This window comes from Brienomyrus brachyistius, chromosome 22, assembly GCF_023856365.1.
Source record: "Brienomyrus brachyistius isolate T26 chromosome 22, BBRACH_0.4, whole genome shotgun sequence".
NCBI lineage: Eukaryota > Metazoa > Chordata > Actinopteri > Osteoglossiformes > Mormyridae > Brienomyrus > Brienomyrus brachyistius.
This window is the reverse complement of record NC_064554.1, coordinates 15,793,303-15,817,223: the sequence shown is the minus strand read 5'-3', so window position 1 is coordinate 15,817,223 and position 23,921 is coordinate 15,793,303. Positions and strand designations below refer to the sequence as shown.

The 23,921-nt window shown below is 48.8% G+C and overlaps 1 protein-coding gene across 1 annotated transcript in view; it reads right to left on the bottom strand.

Annotated features, from left to right (window-relative positions):
• LOC125717497 (protein sidekick-2-like) overlaps positions 1-17,714 on the bottom strand; it is a 119,045-nt gene extending 101,331 nt beyond the window's left edge. The window contains exon 1 of the mRNA XM_048990498.1: positions 17,057-17,714. Coding sequence (XP_048846455.1) covers positions 17,057-17,162 — 106 coding nt within the window. The 5' untranslated portion in view covers positions 17,163-17,714. The remainder of the gene's footprint in view (positions 1-17,056) is intronic.
• Between the last annotated feature and the right edge of the window lie 6,207 nt (positions 17,715-23,921).

The window sequence follows — 23,921 nt, the reverse complement described above, 5'->3', positions numbered from 1 at the left end:
GCACATTTCGGAAGGGGACAGGCTCTTCCTGCGTCACAAGTCACACTCCAGTTGTGGTCCCGAAAGACGGCGATGACAGCGTCCTTCGCTTACATGCGAAACGCAGCTATTTTTTCCCGGATCCGAGCAACTCCCCGGCAGCCCGACTACAGACGTACACCAAAAAAAAATTTTTTAAAGATGCGAATCACCTCCATCATCGCGTGGATACAAAAAACACCACAGGAAAAACAAAAAGAAAGCAGTTTCCTAAGTGAGCAGGAGTGTTCTAACGTAATCCCGGATAACCAGCCATATCCGCGGTTTCCCCCCCTTCCAATCCCACCGTGTCCTTGCAACATAAAGAGACAGAGCCGATCCGTTAGTTTCTCCCCAGCCCCAACGAGCCGTGCATGAGGGCTGCCTCCTAAACGCTCTTCAGTCCCAATCTCCGCAGGCCCATAAAGGAGGCATTACAGACCTCGCAAGCCGTTCAGTAAATGTCTGGTTTTATAAACAATTAAAGTTGCCTTGGGTAACTGCTTCCGCTGAGAAAATAAACCGTGCAACAGGCCGGTAGTTAACGTACCGAGATTGCAGCCGGCAGAGAGTGTGGGGCATGAGTGTGTGTGTGTGTGTCTACGTGTGTTTGTGTGAGGGGGGGCATTCACACTGAAATCCAAATAAATGCTGTTCTACACTGCAGATAAGCATTTAACCAGAGCTGTCTCAATAAAACGATTGAGTTCCATGAACGGCCAATGTGTTTATTTGCAGGCGACGTCAGTAGCGTCTAAGCGATGGCCTAAAATAAAATGAGGTCAACTAAACTATTACCAGACACTTTCAGCACTCTCAGTCAACATTTGAGGAAGCCCAGGGTCCAGCTTTTTACAATTTCAGACCCAAGCTGGGTTGGGAATCTCCGGAGGGTCTTCCCTGTCGATCACGGCGCCGACTGCCTCCGACATGTACATCCTGTCCCACTGCGTCTTCAGTCTTTGTTTAGTCTGCAGAACGACTTTCCTCACATCCACCTCCTTTCCTCTACCTGGCGTTCCCCTGTCAGACAGCGTTAGAGGAAGCCTGAAGGTAAATGGTAACTACAGCGGAATGTAGCGCACAACTTGGGCAAATTTAAATATGGCACCTCTCGCGAGGGGATTTTAATTCAATGTGGAAGAGAGACAGCGAGTGTCATCCCGACCCCCGGCACGAGACGAACATCTGTGCGGTTTCACGTGCGAGTGACACTCCGGCCGTGACCTGCTACGGGTTTAGGACAGACGGTGATGAATTTCACGAGGGCTTGGGGGTCTTTACACTCGTGCTTTGTCTCTGTTCGTCACACTTTGCTTAAAACAACACCACACTGAGCAAACAGCTTCCGCGTCCCGATTTTATCAGTTGACAGACACACACGCAACTCCATGTTGCATCTTTCATGCTTCCTGAGAGCCACCCCAAAGCCAAGCCAGGCAACACGGTCAGATGCTATATGGCAGAAAATTCTCCCATTCTTTGTCTGTCTGACATCTAGAAGCCTTTCGGATTTGCAAACTGTCATTTAGCGTGCCACCTCCGGGACGCGTGACAAGGAGGCCTCGGCTCGAGCTCCATAAATTAACGATGTGTGATCTGAACACTGACCCAGTTCATGAATGGTACTTTTTTTTTTTTTTTTACCAAAAAAACACTCATCTTTGGGCTGGTGCTATTTCTTTTCCAGCAGCTGCGGACTCAAGTCAGATCCTATCAGCAAGCCCAGCAGAAAACAGAAAATTCATATCAACAATATAATGTTTTAATTCATATCAAAAATATCTGCTCTATATGTCTCCTTAGACCTCGTCATAATATCCAACTTCAAAGCGCTCTCCTGGTGAGGGACACAATAGAGCATGTTATTGTAGTAAAAAAATGAAAAATATGACTCCCAAGTGTGTGTGTACCCAGCTATATGTGTGTGACCAGCTATGGGTGCTGAGAGTTTGGGGCTAAAGATTCATGAATGGACACCCGGGGCTCGACGTGAGAAACAGTCATTGAGGTCATTGCTCCTGTTATGGGAGTCAGTCACGACTGGGCAGAATGCAGCAGAATAACAGATGCATTATGCAACACGTACGTCCCAAGCAATGAGGCGTATCAGGGCAGCCGGCCTCCGCTGAAATGACGCAGACCTTGCCGGTCCACGGGCCTTCCTCACACCAGCCCTCTGCAGGAAGCTGTCGGGGAGGAACGCGACGCTTTGAAGCTCGTGTTTTGCCTGCTGCTCATGGTTCTGACAGTAAAATATACTTCCCGCGGAGCTGATGTCCCTTGTCGGATTGGTCCATTATGTAAGGCTGAGAACAGACCAATCACCCCTAGTGGGGCAAACACAGCCATACAGTATGGGAATGACAGGAAAGAATAAGGGATTTATTTGGAGAAGGGAGTGGAGTCAGTATTAACAATTCAGAGTGGGTAATGGAATGCCCAAAACATCCCAAACAAGCTTTGAGTCGCAGAAGGACTATAACTGGGGAGGGGTGGAGCCCTTTTGGGCCCCAGCTGAGGCCAACATAAACCAAATAATGGAGAGAGGTGGAGATTTCAGGTCCAGAGCGTACAAATCCAGACCAAGGTTTTGTTTCAACCAACCAGCTGAGTATAAAAAGTCACAGAGGGGTGGGTAGCGGTGACTTAAGGGTTGTGGAAGCACCTAATTGAAAGATTGTAGGTTCGAATCCCCGACCTGAGCAAGGAACCGGCCCCCCCAAGCCCTGCTCCCCGGGGGCTGAATTAGCTGCCCTCTGCTATGTCACGACGTCACATATGGGTTAAATGCAGAGGACACGTTTCGTCGTTGCACACTTTGTGCTGTGGTGTGTTAACAATGAACCATCCACTCAACTGGTTGGTTGAAACAAAACCTTGGTTTGTATTTGTACCCTCTGGACCTGAAATCTCTACCTCTGGTGATGAAAATCATTGAGCTACTGCTTTGTCATTGTAATACAGGTACAACTGCAGTATAATGAAGAATGACTGTGTCTTTTATGAACCTTGTGGACTAGTTAGCGCTAAATGGATCACATGTCTAAGATCAGTGTTGCCCAGTTCCAGTCCTGGAGGGCAAGAATCCATGACAGCCTGCAGATTTCCCTGCCCAAACACGTCTTAATCGGCCAATGACAAGTTTTAGTAGGTGTCTTTGAACAGGGAAATCTGCAAACTGTGTTGCAAACTGGCCCTCCAGGACCGGAATTGGTCAACCCAGATTAGATATTACATTTTCAGTGTACGTGTAGTAGGGGTAAACAGTACACTAAATTCACAGTTCGGGATAAACTTCGGTTCTGCATGAAAAGCAGAATTTGTTTTGAAACTGTTTATTATTAAAATCGCAAACGCAATTAGGAACAGCGGCAAACCAAAGGCAATGTCGACGTGTCTGAATAACAAAACCTAAGAGATGCTTATTTGCACATTGCAAAAACAGTTTTGTACAAATAAATAAAAAACAAAACTACAATATCATAACAATCATAATGAACTGAACTGCATGTTCTCTACTATCGAGTATGCCCGCATACCTGTCGCAATAGACGCCCCTATAGCCTGTAGTTATTTTTTAGCCTGGTCTGAATTTCCTGGCAGAAGCACCATAAATGCCACTGGTAGACGAACCTGTGGAGGCTGTTTCTGCCTCCTTCTGGTCATACACACATTCGAATGATGTCGTCTCAGATGAGTTAGCATGTTGGATGTGTTTTCTGCGACAGATCCTAGTTAGTTAGGTATAAGACAGCCAGAGAGTGTTGGTCTTATCAACTACTCTTTCCAGTGCCGGTGCAATGTATTGGGAAGTCAAAATTTTCCCAAACTGACGGTTATGACTGACTGTAACCAGCATTAGCCATAACCAGCTCACAGCCACAATTACACAATTATGTTTTCTGTGTTGAACATCTACTTGTGAATTTAGCTTCCGCTCGTGTCAATAAATGAATTCATTCGTTTCATTGTCCGCCTCAAACTGAAAACGATGTACCGAACATTACACAATGAATATTTGTACTGTTACAGTGATAATATTTAGCCAAAATAACATATTCAGAAATTGCCTGCACCAGTTACGCTGCCCTAAGGACGGCTCTGTCTGGTTGGCAGGGTCTGGATACGGGAGTGGGGAGAGAGCACTAATCTTTCATTCATTTATCTAAAATAGTGCTTCTCAACCCTGTCCTCAGGCACCCCAAGACAGTGCACATTTTTGCTCCCTCTCAGCTCTCATTTTTGCTCCCTCTCAGCTCTCATTTTTTCTCCCTCTCAGCTCTCATTTTTGCTCCTTCTCAGCTCTCATTTTTGCTCCTTCTCAGCTCTCATTTTTGCTCCCTCTCAGCTCTCATTTTTGCTCCCTCTCAGCTCTCAGAACAGCTGTACCAGGTATTCTGTGTTCTTCACTTGTTTGTTTTGTTGTTGACTCTTTGGTTCAGTTCTGCTGGGAGCGGGAAGGGAACAAAAGTGACTGAGGCTCCCCAAGGTCCAGGATAAGAAACACTGACCTCGAATAATGAACAGGTGAAGTCAATGAATATGCCCCTCACGTGACTCAACCCCCCCCCACCCAGAACGTCTACGCCACCCATCTCCACAGCTGGCGTGACTGCAGGCTTCACCATGGCGGCGACCCGACGGTGAAAAGCAGGGGTCAGGCAGGAACATTGTTCACCTGCATGAAGTGAAAAGGTCAGGGACCCTCCCCCTGATCAGGTCTAAAACATTTAAAAGGATTCCCTCTGCTATGAAAAAGTGCAGGCTTCTGTGAATATTATCAGTGCAGCAAGGGAACTTCAATTTTGAATGTCTTTAAAATGTTTTAAAAAAAATGAATTGTTGAATTGTGACACTTTGATAAAAGCCGGCTCTAGGGGTGGTAGGATTGTATATGACTTTAATTTTCTTTATGACTAATGATAAGACCATATATGCTCTCTCTATCTAATAGAACAAGAAGTATTAGCTAATTATATTTACAGCCAGCCGCTACATTTATTAAATAACTATGAATGACGCATTTTAGGTCAGGCTTTGAGCCCGTAGAGGGCGACGTCACCAGCTGAATCAAACGGTGACATCATTTAACACAGCACGAGCAAAACTGAGGCGTTTGAGGCCATTCAATCCTCTCTCTTGCCTTTTAGGTCACGGCTTCCACCACGGAGACGGTGCCCAGCTGAGACGCAGCGACTGTCGCCTGGCAGATCCGCGAAGACAAAAACAAGCGAAGAAAAAAAAACAAAACTCACAGCGTTCCTTCAATATCCGACATACTCACTCCCAAAACGCTCCATTGAAATTCGACACGGGTAAGTTAATGTCAGTCAGAGCTGATGGGGGGAGGATGGGGGGGGGTTTACAATTTTGGCTGGTTAGGACCCATTCCTTCACACCCTCCCCCATCAATATGGGACAATTAGCCTCGTGCAAACCTACAAGGACTGGTAGAACATCCCCTCATCATCCTTCTGCCAGTTTTGGCCGCCCACGCCGGAATAACATCATGGCTCAACATTACAACTCTATTAGCTCTGATATTAGAAAGAGTTTCATTTCATTGGTCCCCCAAGGCTTCTGCCAAACCTTTTTATCCAATATGGACACATTCCAAATACACGCTCCGCTAGCGCACCGCTGCTAATTTCTGAAGCGCTCCCCCCCCCCAGTCACTGCGATGCAACCCGTGCTTCCACCCTCACACACACTCAAAAGTCAAACGCACTCAACACACCTGGTGTCAGGGGCCTGGGGCTTCTGATTATTTAAGCCAGGAATGCATTTGTTTGTGGGCGAGTTCGGATCACATGACCTGCATGCATCTAGGTCATATGACCTAACCTGTCAATAAAGGACATAATTTATAGCTCCAGTCCCAGTACTCAGGAGCAGGCGCCCTCATATTTCTTTGTATATCCAGAAGGCCTCACAGCTCTGTGTATGGTGTCATTAGTTATTCAGGAAGCGGCAGATAACACAAGAATGTGAAAAAAAAAATTGTATTTCTGGACAGCACTTCGACTGCAGATGAGACGCATGACAGATTGAGGGGAAGATTAGGAATTAGGAGCAGGGACACCAGTGCCAGTACTTACTGGCTAAAGGATGAATTACTAACAGAGTAAATAATGCATGCGGAAGGAAAGGGAGGGCAGAGGGTGTGGTTGTTGTCGGTTTCACCTCACAGCAGTACAAATTGATTCCCTGCTTGACGTCGAGGCGCGCATTCATTCTGCTTCTGAACCTGCCAATGGCGACCCGTTCACTTTTGTGTGAATTTAGAGCGTGGAGCACATGGACAGACGCTCAAGCAAATAACAGTCCGCCGCTACTTGTCTGTCTTAGCCGTTCGGATGGGCAGACGTGCCAGCGGACAGCTGGCGGAAGCTTCTGGCATTTTCAGCCAAGCGATCAAAAAGACAGAGCCCGCCAGCAAGCTGAAGAGATGTAAGGGCCGGGTTGGGTCTGACACGGTACCGAGGGAGTGGCACTGGATAGCGACCAATGGCCCACAGCCATGCGAGTGGCAGGTGTGGGTCCCCACGAGAAGCCCTGTTTCCAGCGGAACGTCGGATGCATCCGAGCTGACAGGGAGTGGGCAGCCGTTGCCTGTTCTAGCCCCTATTTTTACATCCATGTTCTGTTCTGTTCTAGGCACACCAGCCTAAGATTTGAGTTCTCTGGTTCTGCTCCACAAGATGTGAGGAAGACACGTTCCGAGTGTCCACAAGCCACCTCATACGCTACAGGATCGCTCCTTTTTCAGCACCGCGTATCCTCAAGGACAAGCTGCAGGTCCACTTCGAGGCGCACCACAGCCCCTAACGTACCCTCAGTTAGACACCGGGAGTCCAGCTCTGGCAGGTAGCAGATAGTTCCTACAAGGGGAACTCAAACCAACCTTCCAGGAATCAGAGAGCCTGACCTCCATGTAAAGTCAGCCCCTCACAGAGACGCCCACAAGCTCCGGTCCACGCGGTTCCACTGGCTCGCCTGCATTTTGTTCTTTCTTCTCTCAACTCCTGTCCCTGGTTTACTGGGTTGCCAGGCCAAATCCTGAATCCCCAATTTCTCCCGCCGCCCCCCCCCCCCCCATCCACCAAACGCCCCGCTCTCCAAAAAGCTGGCTCTGGACCGTTACGCATTAAAGAAAAAATTGCAGCGTCCCTCAGCAGAATTTTATTAATTTTATTCCGCCTAGCGGGTCATGGCAGGTAATTCCGAGCAAAAACTGAATCTGTTTCACTCATAATTGTTTTCCCTAAAGGGCTTCTTCTTCCCAATATTTCCCCGTTCCTAAACTCAAGCAGAAAGAGGAATGAATGTTTTTCAGTCTATCACCAATGCTACCAAGGGACCTCACCTGAAACAGACTCACTGTCTTGTTTTCTGACTTGTCTCTCCAGTAAACCTGATGGAGGACAAACAAGACTTATCTGAGCAATCCCAACCCAGTCATCACCCGCCCTCCCCAGCTTCGCCCGTCTATTCAGATTCAGGTCAAAAGTGTAATTGCTTCGGCGTGACACTTGTTCCTCTAAATGTCACCAGCGGCGCGTTTGGGTTTGCAGGATCGCCGGATCTCCCTGGACCCCCCATCACTGAGAACGTCAACAACACGTTGGGTTCAGCGCACTCGTCCTTAACCTTATTGCGGCTGACCTCTACGACCTCCAACTGCTCTCTTCAGAAACAGCCGGACGTTCTCAAAATCTCGCTTCTGCACACCCGAACACCCCAGAATGAACGCACGGTCAAACTCCGGCCAGTGAGATGTGGAACTGAAGAGATTCACAGTACAGGTTCAAACCCTACTGCTGCTGAATAACTTCACACTTACTTACCTCAGATGGAATTATGTGCACTGGTTTAAACGGTTGAGTAAAATGACATGTAGCAATTTGCACGAAAATTCTTGCCGTACTGCAACCTTTAAATGTCATCTGAGTGGAAGTGCATTTGACTAAAAGACCAAGAACGCCCTATGAGATGCGTTTTGTCTTCACTGTCTCCTGCTTAGCTCCAGTAGTGGGTGGAGGTGGGGAGAGGGGGTGGGTGTCCCAGGGGAGTCGGCATCCCGCTTCTTTCCGAATGAAAGCGAACGGAACGGAAAACAGCGTTAAATTAATAGGGGGCGAATCCGTCGACGGCGTCTCCCTCGACTCCTTCCTCCTACCTGCGGCGTTGTTTCGGCGAGCCTCTTTAATCCCTGCTCCGCATATCGTTTTGAAAAAATGCCACTTATTTGCACCCAATCCGCTGAGTGGGACCCCCCGTCATGCAGACGGGATCCGAGCAGGGGACCAGGGCACAGCTGGACTGACGAAATGCGCCGGTTTTGCCGACGGGAGATTACCTCAAACGCAAAAGCATGAATTCTAGCACAAGTTAAATTTGGTATTATTCGTCCGTATTTACACGGCTGTAGATGTTTTTAGATAACTGACCTACGATCTTATAATGCTTCCATTGCCGTCCCTCAGAATTTGTCTCGGATAAGATGGACTGGGCTGCTAGTTCTTGGAAAAACTTAAGCTTTTTGCCTCCCTTATCATCCTAATAGTAGAGATTCCTTAATATACTGCATCGCCATGGCAACTCTGACAAAAATCCTTATTTAAAGTAGGAGCGGAGCAGTGAGTATGTCTGAGCGTCCTGAGAGGGCCTGACCCTGCCGGAAAAATGACCAGCAGCACGTTGTTGAGAAGGAGATGTGCTTCATGCAATGAGACACACAAAAAAAGGGAATCTCTACTTAATTCAACGGATTTCAATTTCAAATCCTTTTACACTCTTGTATTCATCTCCTGAACATAATGCGATGGATCAGTTTTTCAAGGGAGGAACATGCAGTTTTGGATTCACAATATATTCAGCTCCCATTTCTGCTGCTGACCTTGGGAGGGTGACGGTAAGAAGGATCATTTGCCTGGACTAAGAAAAATACGGGTCTTTCTGATGAGGGGCCTAGTCAAGTGGCAGGTGCATCACAGGCAGATGAAACTCAAAGCTAGGCTTGGACAGTATTACTGCAATACGGTATGCTGCAGCATTCTGGGTGTCGTTGGACGGCAAAATCACCTACCTCCATTCTGTGGATTTTATCACTTGAAAATGCTAGAATAGTATTGCTTTCTAAAATACCGTCAAGATGCCATGTACCGTGGTACGTATGCATGACACGACGGCATTAAAAAAGAGACCTTGCCAAAGTCTACTTACCATCACCGAAAGACCCAATCCAAACATGAGACAGCCCTCGAGGAGTAATCATACTACCGCTGGCTGCTAGGGCAAGACACTTGGCCCCAGCTGACGCTCTAAACCCAAGATTCCCTCACTTGTACGTCTCTTTACAGAAAAAAAAGCATAATCTTTCCATCCACTTTCTGAAATCCAGTGCCTATAGGTGTGAGGCAGGGAACAGCCCAGGATGGGGTGCCAACCCATTTCAGGGCACTCTCACACATCATACACTCTCACACACCATACACTCTCACACACCATACACTCTCACACATCATACACTCTCACACATCATACACTCTCACACACCATACACTCTCACACACCATACACTCTCACACACCATACACTCTCACACACCATACACTCTCACACATCATACACTCTCACACACCATACACTCTCACACACCATACACTCTCACACATCATACACTCTCACACATCATACACTCTCACACACCATACACTCTCACACACCATACACTCTCACACATCATACACTCTCACACATCATACACTCTCACACACCATACACTCTCACACACCATACACTCTCACACACCATACACTCTCACACATCATACACTCTCACACACCATACACTCTCACACACCATACACTCTCACACACCATACACTCTCACACATCATACACTCTCACACATCATACACTCTCACACACCATACACTCTCACACATCATACACTCTCACACATCATACACTCTCACACACCATACACTCTCACACACCATACACTCTCACACATCATACACTCTCACACATCATACACTCTCACACACCATACACTCTCACACACCATACACTCTCACACACCATACACTCTCACACATCATACACTCTCACACATCATACACTCTCACACACCATACACTCTCACACACCATACACTCTCACACATCATACACTCTCACACATCATACACTCTCACACACCATACACTCTCACACACCATACACTCTCACACATCATACACTCTCACACATCATACACTCTCACACATCATACACTCTCACACATCATACACTCTCACACACCATACACTCTCACACACCATACACTCTCACACACCATACACTCTCACACATCATACACTCTCACACACCATACACTCTCACACACCATACACTCTCACACATCATACACTCTCACACATCATACACTCTCACACATCATACACTCTCACACACCATACACTCTCACACACCATACACTCTCACACATCATACACTCTCACACATCATACACTCTCACACATCATACACTCTCACACATCATACACTCTCACACACCATACACTCTCACACATCATACACTCTCACACACCATACACTCTCACACATCATACACTCTCACACACCATACACTCTCACACATCATACACTCTCACACACCATACACTCTCACACATCATACACTCTCACACATCATACACTCTCACACACCATACACTCTCACACATCATACACTCTCACACATCATACACTCTCACACACCATACACTCTCACACATCATACACTCTCACACACCATACACTCTCACACATCATACACTCTCACACACCATACACTCTCACACATCATACACTCTCACACATCATACACTCTCACACACCATTCACTCTCACACATCATACACTCTCACACACCATTCACTCTCACTCATCATTCACTCTCACACACCATTCACTCTCACACATCATACACTCTCACACACCATTCACTCTCACACACCATTCATTCTCACACACCATTCACTCTCACACACCATTCACTCTCACACACCATTCACTCTCACACCATTCACTCTCACACACCATACACTCACACACCATTCACTCTCACACACCATTTACTCACACACACCATTCACTCTCACACACCATACACTCTCACACACCATTCACTCTCACACACCATACACTCACACACCATTCACTCTCACACACCATTCACTTTCACACACCATTCACTCTCACACACCATTTACTAACACATTCACACCTACGGGCAATTTTGGCAACTCCAATCAACCTCAGCATGTTTTTGGACTGCAGAGGGAAACAGGAGTATCCAGAAGGAACCCCACCAGGAAACAGGGAGAACATACAAACTCCACACACATAGAACCTGGGCATAGAACCCTGGTCCCAGAGATGTGAGGCAACTGCGCAAACCACTGCGGAAACCACTGCGCCAACCACTGCGCCAAGTTGATAGAGGAAGCAAAACAAACATAGGTGTCAGCACATCCACCCAAGATGCCAGTTCATCTTTGTACCCGCTGATCAAACAACGCTGGCGAATCATTTTCAGGTCGTGATCTCATGTGTAATCTCACCTTCTACACTTCGGAAGATGGTGTTCTCTGGGATCAGCCTGAACTCATCATGAGGAACCCTCCTCTTCTGAGCCCTTCATCCGCCATTACATGCTCGCGGTAAACGCCGCTCTTACCAGCTCTCAAAATCGCGTTAACAAGCTCCGCCTGATGCACCCCTGCTTCTACTTCATAATGCTGAAACGTGGCACCTCCCAGTGGCTGAATATGGGCGCGCGTCAAACACCGGGTGACGACACCCCCCCACCCGTTTCCCGTCCCAGACGTCCTCAAACCTCCGGCCTCCCGTTCAGTGTTTCGTACCAAACAGATTAGAATGCGGCGCCGCGTTAGGATACACCGGCGGCCTGCTATTTTCAGGGTCGCAGGTGTATCGGGGGACTGGGATCGCCTGACGGCAGCCATGCTGCCTTCATTTCACTCCCCACACACCCCAATCACCAAATCCTAGGTCCCACGAGGAGTCATTTCTCGGCTCCAGAGGTAATCGACAGAGTCCCTCCTGCGTCTGACGCCGCGGCTCGGCCTTTAATTCGAGGCGACGGAGTCTAACACCCGACACGTTAATATGACTGGATCCTTCACTCAGATAGCGCATTAGCAAAAGCACCTCGCCTAAGGGTACAACGGCAGACCTCAACTTGAACCCAAGCCAGCTATTAGCTATTAGCCCTTATCCTTAAATGATATGCTGCTGGAATTAAGCAGGCCATACAGACACCACGCTGGATGCCGGGATGAGGGGGGGGGATATGCAGCCAGGCTTAGGGGCTTGAGATTTAATGTTATTTAATCATAGGTAAATACAAGGGTAATTACACGGCAAAGGATTAATCTGCAAACAGCTGTGACAGAACGGACCCTACGAGGTTATAAATCAGAGCGGCACCCGAGGCGTGCACCTTGCTTCACGTGCACTTGTGCTAAGATGGCAAAGGAGCGTAAAAACAAATCTGCACATTAACATCACCTCCGCTGAAGTATCTTGGTGAAAGAATGGCACAGGCGTGCGGTATGCGATGGGCACCTTCTTGGGCTCTCTTCCCGTGGTCAGAGTGCTGATGGTTCGAATAAAGACAGACAAACGGGTGACCTGTATGTGCTTCCGGCATGAGGGGTGTAGCTAGAATTTCTGAGCCCCCTGGCAAAATGTCATCTTGGCGCCCCTACAATTTTGCTAGCCTGGGTTCCCTATTGGTACATTCCGGCAAACTGGGAGGCGTGGCCTATAAAGTGATAAAGCATCGTCGTGCGAATAAGCCCACGATCCTGCTAGCGTGAATCGTGCAGGGATTCATCTGGCCCTTTACACAGGAGCGTTTTCAGACGGGACAGGGAATGCGGGATGCGATGATGACGGCGAAACGGCCGGCGGTTGCTGGGTCGGCTCTCGGCTTGTGGCCAGGTGACCGTGTCGGCGTGGGTCCCAGCGCTGTGTCAGCGGCCGGATTAAAGCCAGAGATGCCCGATCCGGTGGCGGCAGTGCATTAAAATGGGGGTCCTCATGGGCGAGGAGCTTCTTATGGATGTAACTGTTGTCTGTTTTTTTTTTTTTATCTCTCTCTGCGACTCGAATCTCAGTGGAGGCAACAAATCGCATGTGTGTGTGTGTGTGTGTGTGTGTGTGTGTGCGTGTGTGTTTCTTTGTTCCGTACGGAGCTGTCAGAAGTGTAATCAAAGGAGCCGGTCGGGAAGAGAGGCTCCTCTGTGGACTCTATTAGGGCTCCCCACATGAATTAAAGCCCAGCGAGCCGAGCAGACAGCCGGCACTCGGACAGCCCATTCTGGCCCTTTAATTCAGAACACTCTTGGTGGGGGGGGTGGTACACTTACGGGAGAGCTGAAGTGTGGTGTGTGTTTGTGGCCACTTTGAGTGTCTTTTGGGGGACGGATGGATGGATGGATGGTACTGGTACTTATGGAGGATGTCACCCTAATGAGATCCTGTCAGCATTAAAGGGGCCCAAGGTAGACTTTACACCGGTCCTGCTTTCCCTGCTTTAGATTCCGTGTTCTGCCACTAAGTGACAACCCCCCCCCCCACCCACCCCCCACGCCCCTCCAAAGCCAGCGCCACCAGCACATTTTAAACAAACTGGAGGGGCGCGTTTACAAACACTCTGGGCACCAGGTGATGGGGGGGGGGGGGGGGGGTGGAGGGCTCTTCAAGGCTGCATTTGCATACTATGACACAGGGGTGGGGGGAGTTCATGGCCCCGGGGACACATTAAACAAAACACAACACTCAAGGGCTACGGCGGCCCAGGCACGAAACTGTAGTCCGCGCATGTGTTCATGCTGCCCCCGCCCCCCCCTTCAAGCCAGGGCTAGCGGGGGGGGGGCGATTTTGAAGCCCCCCCGCCCCCGTGTGTGGGGCCGCACAGGGCACCCGCTAATGGTGTTTCAGGGACGCCGCCACATAGCAGTACTTATAACGGAACTAAATAAGCAGGTAAATCGCCGGCAGTGGACCAGGCCAACGGGGGCCATAAAACGGAGCGTGCGGCAGTATAAAAATGACCCTCTTTACCTCCCCACCTGAACTGCCATTTTACATAAGTCAGCAGGCTCTGTACGCAACAACGATTTCCATTAGATTCTCTCGCTGCCTGCCCTCCCCCCGTTTTCCTCCCTTCTTTCCCTTTTTATATGTTAATGTTTAGTAAATTATGTGTATGCAGGCGTCCGCGTGTGTCCATTCCTTACAGCCGTGTAGTCTATGACGTTTAGTGCGTACATCAATGCTTTACCACCTGCCCAGCTCCTCAAGTGTGTTTTAATGTTTTAGAAAAGTATTTCCCAACCCAGTCCACAGGGACCGCGAGCCAGTCCACATTTTAGCTCTCTCCAAGCTCCCAGCACGTTTAACCGAGAAATCACAAGCACCTAACTCCTGGTACAGGTGTGCTGGTAGTTGGAAGGGAGCAGAAATGTGGACTGGCTGGGGCTCTCTGTGGACTGGGATGAGAAACAGCGGCTTAGAGTGTATGTAGGTTTGCGTGTGTGTGTCTGTGAGCGTGTATGTCTCCACATTCCAGCAGACCAGTTCCTCACACGCATGTTAAAGCTTAATAAAGTGTCCGGCCAGGAGTGTCGATCTTCATGTGGGCGTCTGCGTCTCCAAGAACTTGACCCTTCCACCCACCAAGCTGCGAAATGCAAAAGCACCCCCATGAATGAAAAACATGGACGTTCCCTGGAAGGCCTCGTCTTCATCAGACCGCATCCCATTCATCACAGACATCCTTCCTTACAAGGACCTGCTCCCTCACTCCCGGTTCCTACCCGCTACACTCCTCCCCCCACCCGCTACACTCCTCCCCCCACCCGCTACATTCCTCCCCGACCCGCTTCCATCATCCAACTGTGGATCATCTCCATGGGGAACTGAATTTAAGCTGCTAATTCGGGCGTGATGAGACTTATTTGTGGAACACCGTGATTAAGCGATGTGAGAGCAGCCAGAGGCGATGCAGGAGGCTGGGGCACCCGGGCTGTTCATCTCCGCTTCGACCGTGCCGATAAACGCCTCGCGGACAGGGAGAGGATTTAAATGCCGTGAGCGACAGGTGTGGTATTAAATAACACTGTGATGAAAGATATGAGGCTTCCAGACCAGCACTGGTGGGATGCACCATCAATCGGCACCCAGTTAGCGGCCTTCCTGCTGTTTATCACACTGGTCCCCCCCCCCGGGGTTAAAACCAAGCAGCGTTTGTTCACCTATGCTAACTCCACCTGCTGTGGGTGTGAAGCCTTGTTTCTTTTAACACTATGAAAAAGCGTCATTTCTTTAATGTTGGCATGTCATGATAAGTCATTGGGCATCCCTACCGACCCCCCCCAGGTAGAGGCCCGATACCAAAGCCATGAATTACAAGCTTATGGTTGTTGCTAATCATCCGTGGAGGGAGACGGCTGCGTGGTTCTCCGTTCGTGCTGCGTGGTTCTCCGTTCGTGCTGCGTGGTTCTCCGTTCGTGCTGCGTGGTTCTCCGTTCATGCCTAGACAGCAGAGGATATCTGTGCCATCTGCTTCGAGACTCTAAATGGCCCCTTTCCATGCTTCATCCTCCACTCCTTCACCCCCCCTTCCCTCCACCCCCCCCAGCCCATCCACACCCCAAAACTGTCACAACTGCTGCTTCCTCCACCATTCCAGGCGGCTCCGTAATCTTAAGTGAAAGGTCAGATGCCCCAGCAGGTTCTCATTAGGACCACGCTGGAGCAGAGACCCGCCCTTGCCGCCAAGGCACGCCTTTCCTGCGTGCCGTTCAGGAAGCCCCTTTAGCGGAACCCAATGGACTCACTGAGCTGTCAGCTCCATCACATCACTCCGTAACCACGCCTAATCCACTGGGTCAAACAGACAGCAATATAACATTTTTCAGCCTTTAGGCTGGGGTGGATATTCGGGGTGGGCATCGCACCCACAGCAAAGAAGGCACTTGTTGAGCTGTCAGGCTGCCTGCCATTAAAAACCGTGTTAAAAACGACATCCTGATTTCTAGCCAGACTAGCAATCTCTCTCCCCTTCACTATTATTTCGGGCGATTTATTAAAGAGCTTTACACTACGCGTAAACCAGAACAAGCCTGTTACACTTAAGCGACATGTAATGACTAAATTAATAGGATAAATTAGTGCTCAATGGCTTTCAATAGTAAATTGACATGTGTTTTATTTATACCCATCTCAGTTGCATCGCTCACAGAATTTTAACTTCCAGTGTGATAAAGTATCCATTTCAGCTAAATTTAACTCAGGGTTCAGCCTAATTTCATAGGCTGCAATAATCATCAGCACGCAAATGAAAAGTTACCTGAACCGAGTCATCATTTAATCACTGAAGTTGTCATTTCCAGCGCTTATGTATACGTTAGAAGACCGTTCATTCATTTAATTAGGAAGTTGAAAAGCATGAGGCGAGTGAGGTGAGAAAGGCGGCGGTGCCGCACAGCCGGGAGCAGCGGCGCATTTTGCGCACAGATTCTCGGCGCTCCTTCGCTTTTTCCGCCTTTCGGGAGATCGAATCCAGGTGTGGCGTCCTGAACCAGCTCGGGGGCAACCGGTGTGTCCTAAACTTTCTCTTTTTTTTGCCCAAAGACTGTCACTCATACAGCAAACGAAACGATCGCCGCCGCTTTGGTACGCATCTAAGGTGTGAAACGTGACGAGCCGTGCTTACAACTATTATTAAAAACTGTCCAAGCACGTGTGGCAGAGGAAAACGTGGGAATAATCTGTTTTCCCTAATTATATGAATATGCAAAGTAAACAATTTAAATATAACATTGCCGTATAAACACCTCCGCACCCTGGCGTTATTATAAGCCTGAGCTGCTGTTATTGCAGCTCTACCGACGCATTTGCCCCGTGCGCCGCGCATCGTCTCCCCCGATCTGGAGTGCGGGCTGGCATCCCTACCTTGAGCCTCCGCGACGTGGATGAGCGAGTAAAACAACAGTATCCAAGCATATGGCTGCAGGGCTGGAGAGGCGGCGGCGGCGCGGCTGCGGGACGCGGGGGACATGTCGCCGAGCGGCCGGTGGAGATGCCTGGCACCGTTTGGACGGACGCAGTCGAGACAGAGCTTGAGACCCGGAGGTCCCTGGAGTTAGCGAGGCTTGCGCAGCATGAGGCGGGGTCTCGGGTGATGTAGAGCTTGGCGGTATCCAGGTATGGTTCGCAACAGATTCTCACGCGTTCAGTGGAAAAAAACTGGTCGCTGTAGAGGCACTAATATACGTCTGAGCCGCTTCCTGCCGTCCTTTCAATTTTTTATTAGAAAAAATAACAATACAGGTGATTATCCTGGAGGATACCGTGTTTCTATAATTAACACTGTGGCTTCTGTCAAATCTCCCTAGAACTTAACTATACCAAAGGTTTAATCTCTGATTAACAAAAAAGTCGCACGTGTTTAAAAAAATTGCAGATATTGATTTATCACACAAGCTTTCTCTGCCGCCTAATGAGCGCCGTAATTCCCGCCGATCTGTTTGAACCAGCATCAGTGTTACAAAATCATAAGCGGCGTCCTACTTTAATACTGCGTGTGGTTCAGCTGCGCCCCTCACGCAGTGCGTGGGGCCGGTATACACTTTCTGCTGGCCCTGCGTTATCCGCCAGCTGACAGAAAATGAGCAAATTATGTACAGCGGTTTAAGCCTCGGGCTCTGGAGCCAAAAGTAGTCTCCCAAACGCGATCGGAAACTCCTGAACACTTTTGCTGTTTGGAGGTAATTACGGATGCCAGCGTCTCGCCATCGCTTGGTCCTTACCCAGATGGACTGTGAAATGTCGCCACCTCGCGGCGGTTGTCGGTACAACGCAAATACTTGTGAAACGGAGTCGTGAGGGGTAACGCGTAAGAGGGGCTGGCGTGAAACGCCTGATCACTGTATATCATAAGACTGAATTTGCTGCTGCTCACAAGACGAAATTAGACCAAAGTGTGCACCGCAGCGCGACTTTTATGCTTCTAGCTGTGTTGTGAATGCACGCAAAGTAATAGATAACACAAATGTTCAAAGATAGAAGTTCTTCCAGTTCAGCACTGAGGATTGCGAACGAGCAGGTCGGTCTGGGAAATAAGGACTCAGCATCTATGAATGTGATGGAGTCCAAGTAACACAGCCTTTGCTGCTCATGTTGCATCTCACCCTTGAGCGAATACTACCTGACATCTTTCCAGCAGAACTGACATGTGGGTCGGAGAGTGGAACAGCATCTGCAATGCATGGCATTGGAATGGAGAGGTACACAAGCTTCGATTCAGAGCCGGGGGGCACCTCTAAATGGCTGGCGAGAGAAGTGACAGGGAGCACAGTTTCACTATTTATGGGATTCGGGGGAGCACGGGTCATGGCTACGCTCCAGTGGTCCAGTGTCACTGTCGCTCCTATACCAGTGTGCGCAAGACGGCCATCCTCGGATTCTCCCCTCCAGGTAAATGACAGAAAAAAATCATCCCTCGCCGTGAAGAGATGTTGGAAATGACAGGGGTTAGTGTCACCATAACCAGGATAAATTACCTCCCAGCCTTCCCCTGAGGGATAGCGAATACCTTCAGGATGCCAGTCTTTGTTTACAGAGTCTGAACTGCCTAATGTGGCTCCATACTGATACCATTATTATTGTCTCTCACTGGCCACCACTCCAGAGTGCTTCACAAAGACTGCTGGTCCACACAGTAGAAATCACCGTGGTACTAAACACTATCATCCTGATAATTGCTCTACTCTGACCACTACCCTACACTAACACCCTGATAATTACGCTATACTGAATACTACTGCACACTAACACCCTGATGACTGCTCTACACTGACCACTACTGCACACTAACACCCTGATGACTGCTCTACACTGACCACTACTGCACACTAACACCCTGATGACTGCTCTACTCTGACCACTACCCTACCCTAACACCCTGATGACTGCTCTACACTGACCACTACCCTACACTAACACCCTGATGACTGCTCTACTCTGACCACTACCCTACCCTAACACCCTGATGACTGCTCTACTCTGACCACTACCCTACACTAACACCCTGATGACTGCTCTACACTGACCACTACTGCACACTAACACCCTGATGACTGCTCTACACTGACCACTACTGCACACTAACACCCTGATGACTGCTCTACACTGACCACTACCCTACACTAAGACCCTGATAATTGTTCCCTGCTGATCACTGCCCCACACCAAACACACCCTTCCACACTGCTTCTCCAACCACAGCCCGGCACAGTTGTCACATCATGCCTGATCTTAAAAACAAACCCACAGTTCATGCATTTTGAAACATAAAAATAGGAGGTACAGGTATTGTTGAGTGGAGCTGTCAGGATCTCTAGGAGATGCGGGCGGTGTCATTTATTTTCAGCACAGATGTTTAAGATGTCACGGGTGAACACACACGTATGCTTGAAGGTGTAATTTTTGACTGCTACCATCACAGGGCTCCAGCCAACATGGTGTGAAGATCCCCCCCACTGGTCCTTTCTCCATAGAGAGAAACAAATGAACATGAAGGGCGGGGGAAAAAGACCAGCCCGCCTACTCACTTTAATGAGATTGAGTCAACGGGGCAGCCCTTCGCTCTCAGAGGGCTGCATCGTGGGAGTGATTCGCGAGACGGTTCCCCGCACACTCTCTCACATCAGAGAGCCAGAGGCTGCTCACATCAGCCTCGCCAACGTGGACATTAAAGCACCTGCGGTCCCCCAGGTGTGTGTCCGAGCGGCTGTTCTGCGAGGCAGATACGAGCATTTTAATCTGACGTGCATGCCTGCTTTTCTTTGCCTCTCGTGCTTTGAAATGCCAGACTCGCCAACCTGAGGGAGGTCGTGTCCCTCCTGATGTGTTGTGCATCCAATGAGTTGCACAAGTTACTTAAGAGACAAATTATGGAGCTACGAAAGAACACGTCCGGGAACAAGACTGACAACCGTGACTCAATTTGAAAATGTTGCAATACCTTCCTGTTTTACCCATGCCGGTAGTGCTGAAAGCCTGGCCAGAATATCATTTTTATACTGCTGACAGAAACCATTCTCTGTACCGGTAAGTAAAACCATTCTCTAGCAACTAATGGAAGGCGAGCATCGTGCTCCCAGACAGAAATCATTCTCTGTGCCAGTGAGGAAAATCAGTCTCAGCACTACCTGATGGAGATCATTCTGTATACCTCTAAGTAAAACCATTCTGTGCACCTGTAAATAAACAATTCTGTATATCACATGACAGAGATCATTCTGTATACCTCTGAGGAAAATCATTCTATATTCCCGTAAATAAACAATTTCTCATTCTGAGAAAAATCATTGTGTATCAGTAACACTATAACTTTGGCTCAAGCTAAGGGAACAAACCAAGATCACTGGGCAACACTACATGGAGTGAAAAAATATTGCTCAGATGGAGTCGGGACATCTAAGTTTGTGATTGGTCAGTGAGGATTGGGGTTCTGACACATGATTGGCTCCCATCCCACAAACCAGCAGTGCTACAAGACAAATGTGTCAGGCTGACACCATTATGCGTGAAGCAAATCTTTTAACTCCAGGCAGAAACCTGAGCCGGGGTGATGTGATGTTTTGAATCACGGCACTATTGGCGCTCGGTGCAACCTCTTGCATGGAACGGTATGTTGCTGCCTATTCTTCGGTAACCATGGCAACGGAAAGAAATGGGGAAACAATCAAACTATGATTGCCGCTCCATACGGTCACAGGCCCTTTGTTTAATGGTGGACACCTGGAGTCGGGGAGGGGGGAGTTAGAGACATGGCACTCTTTTTAAAGTCCCACAGGGTCCTGTGTAATCCCTGCACTTCTCAGAAGGAGAGGAGGACTTTAAGGGGCATCTCGCTCACGATATGGCAACCCTCCTCCTCATTAGGCATGTCTCACACAGAAGCGATAGGAGAAATCAAGGCTCTGAAAGCCGCGGTAGGTGGGATTATCATGCATGTCAATCACAGAGAGCGTTAACCTACTTCTTCTGGGTTACATAATTGGTTCCCTTCGGGTTAAACCAGGCAGTGATGGATGGTACACAATAATCCCACCCAGCGTAGATGTTGAAGCTGGGTCCCATTTATCTGCAAACTACCAAGCGCTGCTGGAACGGAGCTTGGGTTCTGCCGCTCTGAGACGCGGGACAAGCCCCATAGGTAGCTTGGATCTCTTGGAGCTGAATGGAATTTCGAGCGGCCATTGAAGTACCAAGTGGGTTAATGGGTGGTTTTAACGAAGGAAACCCCGTTTCCAGGCCACATCACTTGAAAATGGCCTGAAATGTAATGAATTATTCACCGGGCTCGTCGTCACGACGATGGGAGGCTGTCGCACTTTGGAGTGTGCTTGCTCCCCCCCCCCCCCCCCCCCCACTTACCTAAAGGCCACATCAAAAGCTAGGATGTCCGAACCCGTTTATAGAAATCCCTCAGTTTTGCCACCGGCCTGTTAATTTGTACGTCGTGTTCCAGCCATTTGTCTGGTGAAAAGCCTTTTAATGAGGTGAGCCGTCAGACGCCGGCATGGCTGAGCTCGAGGCTGTGGGCCGCCGCGCTGTATTCTCACGCTGGGCGTGTCACAGCGGTGTTCGGTGCTAAGGGCAACAAACCGACGGTTAATTCATTCACCAGTCGACCATGCTGAGTTCTGACATTTGGTCCCCACTTCCTGTTTGCTCCTCAATAATGGGAGCCTGCTGCTGAGGAAAAGACACTCAATGGTATAACAGCAGTACCCTTCTAGGAATACGATGCTCTCCCTCAGGATTGGCCCAGGCATGGCCACCCACCCCTACCCTAGGTAAGTGTTCATCTATTAAAAACACCACCCCCATTTTTCATACTGTGCTCCCAGCCCGGCTCCTGATGAGTAAATTATGAATATTTATCGCGCCGTTACCTTCACCTGGGTAGCTGGTTTAGAAAATGGATCGATGTATTTATTCATATTGTTACGCACATGCTAATTATGAAATAAATAATTTGTGGGCGTTCAGTTTCACTTCTCCCGTTAAAACATTTTTTCAGTCCAAGGGAAGCACTTGTACAAAGGACTGAAAGGAGATGGATTTAACAGATACAAACCTGGGGTCTCCTGAACTTACTCATGTGTGACCTGAGAGTCCACGTGACCACATCCGCTTGCTTGTCTTTGATTAGTCGGCTGACTTGCGGGGTCACGAACTGAGCAGTTACTGTGTCTCCACGGCGATCAGGACACACTGGAGTTGCCAAGGTGGTTGGGAGGCTGTAGGCGTGGTCCAGAGCACAGACTTCTAACGGCTGCTACCCATGTGGGGTTACAGGCATCCAGCAATCAATATGGCAGCCGCAATTAGATTTTTAACAAATCCAGTGGGCTTTGCCGTCCATGCCAGCCAAGTGGAGTTTTCGCCGAAACTTCCGAACTGTGAAATGTACAAGATGACTTCATTATCTGCTGTCTGATTAAGAGAAGCAAGACTGAAGCAAAGCACTGACTTCATATGGGGGTTGGGGGGCTCTGAACTCTCTATACTTACCTCAGGTCGTCGGTCTGCTCATATCTGGGGATCGGGGTCGGTCTGGTCATATCTGGAGATCGGGGTCGGTCTGCTCATATCTGGGGATCGGGGTCGGTCTGGTCATATCTGGGGATCGGGGTCGGTCTGCTCATATCTGGGGATCGGGGTCGGTCTGGTCATATCTGGGGATCGGGGTCGGTCTGCTCATATCTGGAGATCGGGGTTGGTCTGCTCATATCTGGAAATCGGGGTCGGTCTGCTCATATCTGGAGATCAGGGTCGGTCTGCTCATATCTGGAGATCGGGGTCGGTCTGCTCATTTCTGGGGATCGGGGTCGGTCTGCTCATATCTGGAGATCGGGGTCGGTCTGCTCATATCTGGAGATCAGGGTCGGTCTGCTCATATCTGGAGATCAGGGTCGGTCTGCTCATACCTGGAGATCGGGGTCGGTCTGCTCATATCTGGAGATCAGGGTCGGTCTGCTCATTTCTGGGGATCAGGGTCGGCCTGCTCATTTCTGAGGATCGGGGTCGGTCTGCTCATGTCTGGGGATCGGGGTCAGTCTGTACCTGTGACCTCATCTTTGCAAGAAATATGTGGAAAATTCAGAACTAGATAAATTAAACTGGCTTTATACAAATGTCCACACTTGTCGAAACATCAGGAAAGTTGCTTTCTATAAGCAAGAGAGAACTTTGCAGCACAGTGTTGAAAAACCCAGTTAGTCACCTAGAGGTGAAAAAAATGGGGCATTTTATTTTATTTTTGTGAACCTCTGACATTTTATTCCACCACTTTACCTACTACACCACCTGCTGCATACAGCAGAATGCCGACTGCACTGGAAACAAACCTTTTTACTGAGAAAATGTGATTTTATTTTAGATATATGTCAGGCAATGTAATAATCTCAGCAGAAACCTTATCCAGGACTCAGCACGTTTAGGTAGTGCAGGAGGACGGGGGTATTAATAGCGCCATAGCGCAGGCTGACTGATTGCTGATTCTGGTAAAGTTTCCTTCTCCATTTAATGATATTTAAACACAATGAAATTCAAAGCCAGCTCTGTATACCTCCGCCGGGCCAGATCGCCGAAGTAAACAGCACGCTCAGAGAGCTTACGGTAATCATCTGGAATTTTCCATCTTCGTCTCGGTGTAATTAGCTTTAATGAAAATTACACTGACATTCCCAAGCAGCTCTTTCTGAACACACGGGGGATTCACCACGTGTGCCTCCCCCTCGTG